The following is a 12,001-nucleotide window of genomic DNA, read 5'->3' as shown; positions in this document are numbered from 1 at the left end:
TATTTTGACGCAGTCGACTTCGGGATTAGTTTAAGACTATGCCGTCCTTCCAAAAACAGACCACCCGTTTTTTTCAAACCCCCTCAAATTAAGTTTCCAATGATTTGGTCCTCATGAGATATTTCTAATCTTGGTACCAGACGGGGGTTATTTTTCAAACCCCCCCGAGACTAATTCTCCAATGATCTGGCCCTCACTATGTTTGATCTTGAAGCCAAATGAACCGGTTTCTGTTTCAACCAATCCAAAATTAAATTTCCAACGATTTGGCTCCTCACAAGACATACACGACACGTGTCTTACCTTTTTTGATTGTTTGATTCCCTGGCTGGTCTGTCACCCCTCTCTGGTTGGTCACCGTCACTGTCCCACTCTTCAGGGGACCTGGCCTCCCTGACCAAACGAAGCTTTAAGAGGTCCACCGTTGTGAAGAGAGGGACAGGTATTGGAGCCCCACGTTGGGCGCCAAAATGTCAAGATAATTTGGTAAAAGATGGATGTTGGAGCCAGCTCAGGAATGAAACAAGAGTTTATTTCTGTACAGAAAGAGCAATCACGAAGCAACTTGCAGATTCAGTCACCCCGCGAAGACTGCTGGGACAATAGAAAATCTCTCTAGTTAACCTGCCTGGTGGGTGTGTCAACGACCCGCCCCACACAGACAGAGTAGAACAAAAGGTTTCCTCCCTCCCACGGGAAGAGAGGGAATCAGGTAGACCCCCTATAGGGCAAGAGGAAGATAGGGTGTTATGACTCAAACCCCTGTGTCTCCAACTGTTGTAAAACAAAATAGCAAATGGTCCCTTGATCTTAGGTCATACTTTTACATTTATACAATATCAATACAAAATTTCCGTAACAGACGTGACGCCAGCACCGCTCTATCTCATCATGGGTGAGTTTTCATATACGCAACCTTAGTGTTCAGTCACATACAGGGACGTTTTTTCTTGTTATTGTATGGGGTGAGTTTTCATTAACGTTGTTTATCTATGTTATGTTAGTGTTCATTCAAAGTCACATACAGACGCACATAGGGACGCTGTCTTTTAATAATCCACTGTGCGTTTCATAACGTCGTTTGGCTACATTGTTATTAGCTGTGCTTGTTAAGCTCGCTAGCTCGATACTGTATTATTACAATGAGAATGATGCGCACATCGTAACTTGTGTTCAGTCAGATGATCGTATTATAAGCTACGATCATCTGATCGATATGTACGGGGCATATGACCTCTGCTGTGCAAGAATAACGTGTGGATAGCACACTTCTGGTGCATTTCAGAACGTTATGTTGCCATAACGGTTATTAGCTATACTAGAGATTGGCTAGCTCACTATTTGTGTGTTAAAAATAATACGCACTTCGAAACTTGTGTTCGGTCAGATGAGCGTATTATAAGTCGTAAGAGGAGCATGTCACGGCCCTCTTTGAGATTTTGTACACCCACAGGTTCAGTTTGATAATTCATATGCTTTGAGACGAAACTCCCGTGTTCTAAACCTAACATTGCATTGAATGATGCGTGGATGCCACACCTTTGCATGCATGAATCACACATGTGATTAACAGACATGTGATTAACACAATGTGTGATGAACGTGTTAATTACATGTGCGATTCATGCACATAAAGGTGTGCCATTCACACATAATTCAAGCAATACTACTGATCAATCTATACTGATTCAGTGATGAAGTGCCTGTTAACATGCATGATCTAAAACAAGTATTTTTTTTTTTCTTTCAGAATTGGCAAAGGCACTCTGACTGACATAATCAAACACTTTGATGACCGTCCTGGCCCCACCTGGACTGACCATGGGCAGGCAGACGTATCTTTTTGAAAAAATCAGGCCTTTCTGTTCTGATGAGGCAAAAGACTACACATGCCCAGCACCAAAGGTTACAGCACAGAAGAGTAAGCAGAAGAGAGTGCGCTTGTGATGTCACCATTTAGCCCGCATATCAACTGTGATGGACAGAGTGGGTACAGCCACATTGTGGGGGAGGAACTGGTATTGAAGATGATAATATAGTCCATGGTCTGGAAAATATTGAACTCTCCTTCACACACTTATATACTCATATTTGATTTGATATTTGAAGTATGTATCTATCTTTTACCTTTCTTGTTTCTCATTTTTATTCAAGTGCTTTTTGTAACAGAAGAATTTACCTCTGGGGATCAATAAAGTAAATTCTGATTCTTATCAGTCCACTGAAGTACTTAAGGCAAATAACACTACATTGACATGAACTACATTCATTCCTTCTTTTTTTTCAACTGCTACACTGTTTCTGTCCTGTGGGCTAACAGATATCAGATGTCACTGACAGCTAGACTGGGTGGGGGGTTGTGACCATGTAAATGTGATGCAAATGAGCAGCTATTGGCCTGGGTCCTCAAGTAGGTCAAAATCTTTCAGACTGAATTTCTCCCTAAAGCAGTTTGAGGAGTGCCTACATTCAAATCTTCACATCTTCAAAAATTATCAGATTTACATGTATTTACATTTATTTGTGTTTGACATTGTTGGAAAGCTTAGAAATCACACTTTCGGAATCTGTAAATAACTCCAAATGTCCCGAAGTAGACTTGTGAACGCTTTTGCCATGGCTGGACACAATTAATTAACTTTAGATCGGAGCACCACCCTGAAATCAGGGAAAAGAAAATCAATCTATGCCTTTCAAAATCAGTCTAAATAATCACTGTAATTGACTATATCAAAGATATCCCAACTGAACAGTAATGAAGGTATGAATCCGAGCACTGACTCTCTCAACCCCCGTTTGTCACAACATTCATGTACAAAAGACACAGAGCGTTCCTTTAAGTGAACAAAAGTAACAATTTATTAAATCAAATAACAAGAATCAACTAGCACCGCAAGCGGTGGTAACGGGTTCGAGCTTGACGCTACGTCGCGACCCGCGCCCACCTCGTCGCTTGCGCCCTGATCTCGTCTTTCGTTCATTCGCTGCTTGCTGTCGTAGTTCTAATTGGCGCCGTCCGTGCGGATGTTGGGCTGTGGAGTAAAGTCATATATTATTTCCTGTTAAGTGCGTTACACTTTCTGACGGGAGGACATTGTTTGCGTGTTCAGGATAGGTCCCTGGCCTCACATACCAAGTTCCGTGCAGAGCGGTCAATGTACGGTAAAGTTAGAGGGCACTTCCTGTTAAAATGGCTGACTTCCTGTTGGGTCAAAGCGTGTCCATTAACATGTTCAGGGAAGTTCCCTTGACTCACATATAATGTTTCGTGGAGATAGGGCAACGTACGGCAAAGTTACATTCTACTTCCTGTTTTGGCGTTCCACTTCCTGTTTGGAGTTTAGCTTTTGCAGACATGTCCAGGATAGGTTCCTGGTCTCACGTGTCAAGTTCCGTGCAGATTGATCAATGTACGGTAAAGTTACAGGGGACTTCCTGTTTAAAATGGCTGACTTCCTGTTGGGTCAAAGGTGTGTCCATTAACATGTTCAGGGAAGTTTTATTGACTCACATATCATGTTTCGTGGCGATCGGGCAATGTATGGCAAAGTTACATTCTACTTCCTGTTGCGGCAGATCCACTTCCTGTCAGGAAGTCGTCTGTTGCTGACATGGTCGGAGCGGTTTTGTGGTCCCACATATCAGGTATGAGGAGGATACAACAATACTTGTTATAGCAGCATAAAAAAGTTTGATATGTAATGTTATATCCAGCAACCAGGGGGCGCTGTTTTTTAAATTGAAGATTTTCATACGGACTTTTTCAGGGCCATACTGTCATCGATCCAAGGAGGTTTGGTTCAAATCGGAACATGTTCCACAAAGTTATCATCATAAATGTACTTTTTTTGGGTAATAATACTCTCACCACTAGAGGCGCTGTTTCTGAACGTGACCGTTTTTTCATATTCGTCTTTAAGACCTATCGATCATGAACCACGGCAAGTTTGGTTCATATCTGACCTTCCAATGCAAAGTTATAAGAGATTTGGTCAACATCAGAATGATCGCCAACTTTAGCGCCCCCTATCTCGTACGCCTTGCGACATTTTAGAAAGCTTTCACCAACTTTTGATCCTCTACCTGTCCACATTGACCTCGCCAAGTTTGAAGGTGATAGCACAAAAGCTCTAGGACAAGATAGATTTTATAGCAAATAATATTCTTTCTGTTTCCACCAGGGGGCGCTGTTTTCGAAATTGAATATTTTCATGTAGACTTGTTCAGGGTCGGACTGTCATCGATCCAAGGAAGTTTGGTTCAAATCGGAACATGTTCCACAAAGTTATCATCATAAATGTACTTTTTTTGGGTAATAATACTCTCACCACTAGAGGCGCTGTTTCCGAACGTGACCGTTTTTTCATATTCGTCTTTAAGACCTATCGATCATGAACCACGGCAAGTTTGGTTCATATCTGACCTTCCAATGCAAAGTTATAAGAGATTTGGTCAACATCAGAATGATCGCCAACTTTAGCGCCCCCTATCTCGTACGCCGTGCGACATTTTAGAAAGCTTTCACCAACTTTTGATCCTCTACCTGTCCACATTGACCTCGCCAAGTTTGAAGGTGATAGCACAAAAGCTCTAGGACAAGATAGATTTTATAGCAAATAAAATTCTTTCTGTTTCCACCAGGGGGCGCTGTTTTCGAAATTGAATATTTTCATATAGACATTGTCAGGGCTGGAGGAACATCAATCCAAGGAAGTTTGGTTCAGTTTGGACCAGGACTCGCAAAGTTATAAGAGTTTGTTTTTTTGTCGCAATAATCCGACTTTGCACCCCGCACCTCGCTACATCGTTAAACAATGCGCTGTCATATTCAACACGCATCATCTACCATGTGTTTTCAATGTTTCAGTGTCATTTTGAGTCGGATACGACAATCTCTGTAAAAGTTATGACTGAAATCGTAAATTAACTTTTTTTTTGTATATTCTCTTCCACCACCAGGAGGCGATGGTTTCAAACGTGATCATTTTTGCATAGGTGTCTTCAGCAACTACCCATCATCAATCATGGCAAGTTTGGCTCCGACTTGACCTTCCATCGCAAAGTTATAAGCGTTTCGTTGCGTGTTGGGAAAATTTGGAATTTTCGGCAACTTTGGCGCCACCTATCTCGTGCGCCATGCAATATTTCAAAAGACTTTTCAGATTAGATCGTACCTCAACTGGTCCACATCGACCTCGCCAAGTTTGAAGGTGATTGCTCAAAAACTGTAGATTTTGGCATCTACGGCAAGTTATGCTGTAAATTCGCCAAAAACGCCTCCGTTTTCGCCTTCAATCCAAAATGGCGGCCTTCCTGTAGGTTTCACAGAAAACTTGTGATTGACTTTTGCCCATGGCACAACCTAATGAACGTGTGTACCAAGTTTCGTTCATGTACGTTATTCCCGACAGGAGTTGACCTAGTAGCACTTTTTTGCGTCAGTCTGAAGCCCCGCCCACTTCCATTTTTTGACGCACATTCACCGAACCACTTTGGTTCGGCGATTTAAGTTAGGTCTGATGTTGTCCCAAAAATTCGCGAGGTTTGAGATCCGTTTAGGCCTTCAAAAAGGCACTTTCTTCGTGTGAAGAATAATAATAAGAATAATAATAATAATAATAATAACTCCTTCAATTACAATAGGGTTCTTGCACAGTCGTGCTCGAACCCTAATTAAACAATTTGATTCACCAACATTAAATATCTAAGGTTAATTGAATGATCTAAGTCAATGAACATTAAAGCATAATGATAATTTAGTAATTTGAATCAATAAATCTTACTTGCTAAAGCTAAAATCACACTTGCTAAAACTAAACTATATACAACACAAACACCAGTGTCTGTGTGTGTGTGTGTGTTTGTTAGTGAACAGGAAAAGATAAGAGAAGGGAGTGACGTGGTTGACGGTCACTCCCCTTTTCGGACCAAGATGGTGCAGCATGCACAGTAGCTGTGACTGTAAATGCACGCCTCCACTGAAGTTGGCGCCAAAACACATTAACATCAGGCTGCAGATCTTAGACCGAACATGCGACAGCATAGCTGTAGGAGCGCGTGTTCGACTCAGAAACATAATCTAACTCTGCCCAGAACACGTTGCCTCTTACTGTAAGCCGATATCAAGTTGTGTTTCCGTCCGTGGGTCCGGTCTAGTTTGTCGGAGCCGCGGAGTGTGGACGGGCCATTATTTGGCTCACAGCAGTCAACTGTTGATCCTCTTTGTCTCTGAGTGGAAGCAGTGCGGGCATCAGGTATGGAAGAATGCGCCGGCGGAGGTGCGATCGGGCAGAGGAATGGAAGCTGGCAGCTTCTTCAAAAAGGGCATCGTTCGTGCAGCACGGGAGAGCCGCATGCCAGATGGCATGGCCGGAGCCACGTGGCCCGGGGCCCCGGCCCGAGACCATAGAACCAGCAAGAGAGGAGCAGGAGCAGCAAGGAGAAGAGCAAGAGGAACCAAAGAGAGTGAACAAGTGTCTGTCTTTCAATTTATATGATTTCAGTAGAGGAGACCATAAAACAGAGACGGTGAATGAGACTTACAGGATCCCCCCCCCCCCCCCCCCCGGAGAGTCCTCCAGTCATAAACTTAAGCAATCTTACAAAATGGGGGTTGCTGGGTGTGAAACCAGGCCTGTATTCGAATCCTGAATACAGGCCTGCTTCAAAGAACAATGTATTACAGCCACATGCTTTAGGTCAAACATACAGTAATTCTACAAGACTAAGGAGCCATTGCAGTGATGGTTTACAACCATAGCAGCTCTACCAGTAACATCTGTGCCAAAAGAGTAACATCAACAGACTAAACTGGACACCAGGCAGAATGGTAAACTACAATATGTTAAACTAATACATTATTAGTTATTATTCATGTTCAAATTGAAAAGCACATTGTATAAAAATAATTTAATGGATAATAAGTATACAGCTGTGAAACAACTCAAACAAATGCAAATAATGTGAAGTGGCTATGAGCATGTCCACTAGATGGTAGCATTACATCAAACCTTTTTGTGGGGCCTTTCATTTCAGGATGAGTGAAAAACAGTTGAAAAAAAATAGTATATATTGTGGAAATAATTGGTCAAACAAAAGGTGATTTTTTTTCTTTTGGCTGTTTACTTTCCATCCACTGTTGGATCAAAATCAGTTGTTGACATTTGTGCTTATACACGTGTGTAGCCCAAAGAACTAGACCACTGCGTACAGGCCTTGTCTCTCGGATGAACAAATATCTGACGTAGAGTGGGAGGGAATCTTTGAAATGTTATATAAAGTAGTGATAACACACTTATACATGCAGACACTTGGGTGATGGAGATCTCAGCTCTCTTTGTTGGCCTGAGATTAGCTCTGGGTTTGTTTGAACTGAACTCAGCTCTTGTCTTCAATGGTTCTCAGGTTGGTCTGAAACAAAGGTCTGGGCTCACAGAGTCCCAATCTGGTGCCGGGATCAGTACTGTGAAATGTAAGCTGCTGGGGAAACCTCATCTACCTGCATTCTCTATGGACGGTGACTATATTATTGGTGGTGTTTTCTCCATACACTACTCCCTGCACACAGTGAAGCACAACTACACCTCTACACCTGAGCCACTGAGGTGCACAGGGAGGTCAGTAAGAGGGAAAAGTGGGGGGTTAAAGCAGGACAGGCTGTGTGGGGAGAGAAATGTTTATTTCATGTGCTTGAAATCATGTTACTAAATTATACTGAAAACATTACTGAAAGCAGCTTTAAATTATTATGCTGCATATTTGGAGCTGTTCAACCTGCAGTATCTTACAGTTATTTTTAAACTTTTCCCATAGCCTTTTATATGTTTTTATGTTCTCTTATTTTGCATTGTCATATTTCACTTTTGCAATAAGTCATCATGGTAATTATTTGTATTGTAGCACTAAAAAATGTCTTGCTTCTAAAATGTGCTTCTTAATTATATATATATATTTATATATATATATATATATAAACAAGAAAGGGACAAATTAATACTTACATTTTATTTGACTGATTATAATCTTGGAAAGAACTTCTGAGAAATCTGAATGACAATGAATTGCTGTTATTAATGTTTTCTGTGTAAACTGTGATCTTACTATGAATTGAATCACATACATAAATGTCTTCGTGCAGTATCAACTCTCGTGAAATGCAATTCTCTCGCTCAATGGTCTTTGCTATCGATGAGATCAACAACAGCACAGATCTCCTGCCAGGCATCAGGCTTGGTTACCAGATATACGACTCGTGTGCTGCTGTGCCCATGGCAGTGCATTTGGCATTCCAGTTTTCTAACGGTGTGGACCTGGAGGTTAACACCAGTGACCACTGCTCACAATCTGGTAAAGTGATAGCCATTGTTGGTGAGTCTGGTTCCACACCATCCATCAGCATGTCGCGTGTCTTTGGGCCCTTTAATATTCCTCAAGTAAATACATGGATTGTGTGGTAAAATCTTTGTTTAAAAATATTTCTGCTTTTATTTTATTAATTTTAAATAATTACAAAATGTTATTTTGCTGTAGGTGAGCCACTTTGCTACTTGTGCCTGCTTGTCCAATAAGCAGCAGTACCCAAGCTTCTTCAGAACAATTCCCAGTGACCAATACCAGGCAACAGCACTGGCTAAGATGGTGAAACACTTTGGCTGGACGTGGATAGGTGCTGTCCACTCAGATTCTGACTATGGCAATAATGGCATGGCGTCTTTCTTGGAAGCAGCGCACAAAGAGGGAATCTGTGTCGAATATTCTGAATCATTCTATCGGACCCACCCACATAGCAAGATCCAGAAAGTGGCTGATGTTATTCGCAGGTTTTTAGATCACTGTTGTTTGGTGATATCCATGCACTACATATGATATGTGTATAAATAAATTGTCGTTATTGTCTTTCCAGATCAACAGCTGTAGTTGTTGTAGCTTTTGCAGCCTCTGGAGACATGAGGATCCTGTTTGAGGAGCTGTCGCAGAAAGATTTGCCTCCTCGTCAGTGGATAGGCAGTGAGGCCTGGGTAACTGACCCAGACATGCTGAGGTTCACTTTCTGTGCCGGAGCCATCGGATTTGCAATTGAGAAATCTGTCATCCCTGGTCTGAGAGACTTCCTGATGGATCTGCCGCCCAGTAAAGTTACTTCGTCTCCAGTGCTGACAGAATTCTGGGAGAATGAATTCAACTGCAGGCTGGGCAGAATTAAATACAGAGGTGACACTAACAGTTGAATCCTGCTAGTTGTGATGTGTTGTTTTGTCCTGCTAGAATTTTCGAGCTGCATGTTTAAAAGTCATCATGCTGTTTTAAGATAAATCCCCAGACTATTTTCTAAGGGGAAACTAATAATAAAAACAACAAATTCTCTTAAATGTTGTTGAGACACAGCTGTCTTGGACAGTAAGGCACAGTTTCACCATTGTTGTAAAACATGGACAGACTCAAAGCTAAATAAACTGAAAGTAAACTTACAGGCTACCGTGTATTCTGAACACAATACATAAATTAATACATATATTTGGTCATATAAGTTCATGTTTAAAGCAAACATTTGAATAACAATAATGGCGTGGTATAGATAAAATCAAAAAAGGCTAAAAAAAATAAAATTAACCACATAAAAAAACAACAGCAACTATTCAGAAGAAAATAGTTGAGGTAATGGCTTGAAGTAAAATGTAAAACACATTTTACAAGAAAACACTGTAGGAACACAGTAGTAATAATAGTAAAGTAATGGTGTTGTCATGGCTAAAAAAAAAACATGTTCTTGTTGCTGTGTTTTTAGAGTCAAGTGTCAGCAGTGAGAAGAGTCAGTGTGATGGAACTGAAAACATTCAGACTCTCCAGAGCCCGTACACTGACACGTCTCAGCTTCGAATCACTAACATGGTGTACAAGGCCGTCTATGCAATAGCACATGCCATTCACAACTCAGTGTGTCAGAGAACAAATTCTACAGCTCAGTGCGACAGTTTCACCAAAATAGGCTCCACACAGGTCAGTGATACTGCTGCTTATGATGCTTATATTCTTTTATAAAATGAAAATATTTGTTAAACTTGTACACATGTTTGACTTCCTCTATTTCACTGAAATCTCGCAGGTTCTGACTGAGCTGAAAAAAGTCAGTTTTTCTCAAAATGGTTATGAAGTATCATTTGATATCAATGGGGATCCTGTGGCCACATATGATCTGGTCAACTGGCAAAAGAGTGAGAGTGGCAGTGTGGAGTTGGTGACAGTGGGGCATTACAATGCATCACTGCCAGTTGGCCAGGAATTCAGCATCAACAGAAACCTCACCTGGGTGGGGGGTACCACACAAGTGAGGAGCAATAATTTAAAGTCTATCAGCTGTGAGTGAGGGCAGTGTGTGAGTTTGTCTGTATCTCTGTGACAGGTGCCATCATCAGTGTGTACTGACAGCTGTCCTCCAGGAACTCGTAAAGTCCTACAGAAAGGGAAACCCATCTGCTGTTATGATTGTGTTCCATGTCCTGAGGGAGAGATCAGCAATTCTACAGGTAAAATTAGATGTTTCAGAGGCAGCATCAAACATATGACTGTGCTTTAAGTCTTTGGCCTTGTTCAGACTGACAGAAAAATTGTGAATGCATGTCAAGTTGTGGTACAGCTACACCATTACCAATGCAACCTGTGCAGACAAGTTAATCATGTCTGGACAGATGCAACAAACATATTTGATCCGCTACAATTAACAGGGTGGACAGTCTACTTTAAAAGATCTGATTTTGAAAAAATTCTGATTTGCCGTTCTAACTTTTTTTCCCCAGATTCATCAGACTGCTTCTCTTGCCCGGGAGAGTTCTGGTCTAATGCAAAAAGAAGCACATGTTTCCCAAAACCAGTAGAGTTTCTTTCCTTCAACGAGGTCCTCGGAATCATCCTGGCTGCATTCTCAGTTGGTGGTGCCTGTCTGGCCATTATTACAGCGGCAGTGTTCTTTCGTCACAGGACGTCCCCCATTGTCAGGGCTAATAACTCTGAACTGAGCTTCCTACTGCTCTTCTCACTGGCTCTGTGTTTCTTATGTTCATTAACATTTATGGGAACACCCTCTGAGTGGTCCTGTATGCTGCGTCACACAGCATTTGGAATCACCTTTGTCCTGTGCATCTCCTGTGTTCTTGGGAAAACTATGGTGGTGTTAATGGCCTTCAAAGCTACACTTCCTGGTAGTAATGTCATGAAGTGGTTTGGTCCTCTACAGCAAAGAATGACAGTAGTGTCCTTCACATTTATTCAAGTTTTAATATGTACTATCTGGTTGGCTCTTAGTCCCCCTTTTCCACTAAAAAACCTGACCACATACAAAGAGAAGATTATCCTGGAATGTGCTTTAGGTTCAGCTCTTGGGTTTTGGGCAGTTCTTGGGTACATTGGTCTTTTGGCTGTCTTTTGTTTTGTGTTAGCTGTCCTGGCTCGAAAACTACCTGACAATTTTAATGAAGCCAAGCTCATCACCTTCAGCATGTTGATATTTTGTGCTGTCTGGATCACATTTATCCCAGCTTATGTCAGCTCACCTGGTAAATTTACTGTGGCTGTGGAGATTTTTGCCATCCTGGCCTCCAGTTTTGGACTATTTCTGTGTATTTTTGCTCCAAAGTGTTTCATCATATTGTTTCAGCCAGAGAAGAACACCAAGAAACAATTAATGAACAAAAACCAACTCTAGCACATAAGGTTAGGAAATAGTGATTTGTTTTATTTTATTTTATTTTTTTAAAGAGAGACAATAGTCCCTTAATTAGACTCATAGACTTAATCTATATTATCAGCTTTTTCACATGATAATTGTGTGAATGTCCTATTTTATTTCACAAATTAAAATAAAAGAAACATGTTTGCTGGTATTGACAAATACATTGAATGAACCAACAACCTTTTCATTAACAGAATATTCCACACTGAAGGCTACACTCTTTAGGGAATGTTGGACCTGATGATATTATCTGGTAATTAGGCTGAATCCCATGTG

At 41.3% G+C, this 12,001-nt stretch overlaps 1 protein-coding gene across 1 annotated transcript; it reads left to right on the top strand.

Moving 5' to 3' along the window:
* Positions 1-8,171: 8,171 nt before the first annotated feature.
* Positions 8,172-11,698, top strand: LOC310941723 (extracellular calcium-sensing receptor-like; the record flags this gene model as incomplete). The annotated part of the gene is made up of 7 exons (XM_083906935.1): positions 8,172-8,432; positions 8,530-8,819; positions 8,903-9,210; positions 9,785-9,996; positions 10,103-10,324; positions 10,400-10,523; positions 10,794-11,698. 7 exons carry the CDS (start codon positions 8,172-8,174, stop codon positions 11,696-11,698), a joined length of 2,322 nt encoding a protein of 773 aa, XP_083763061.1.
* Between the last annotated feature and the right edge of the window lie 303 nt (positions 11,699-12,001).

The sequence above is a fragment of the Microchirus variegatus genome (assembly GCF_963457635.1).
Source record: "Microchirus variegatus genome assembly, chromosome: 20".
Lineage (NCBI taxonomy): Eukaryota > Metazoa > Chordata > Actinopteri > Pleuronectiformes > Soleidae > Microchirus > Microchirus variegatus.
This window is presented reverse-complemented; position numbering and strand designations above follow the sequence as displayed.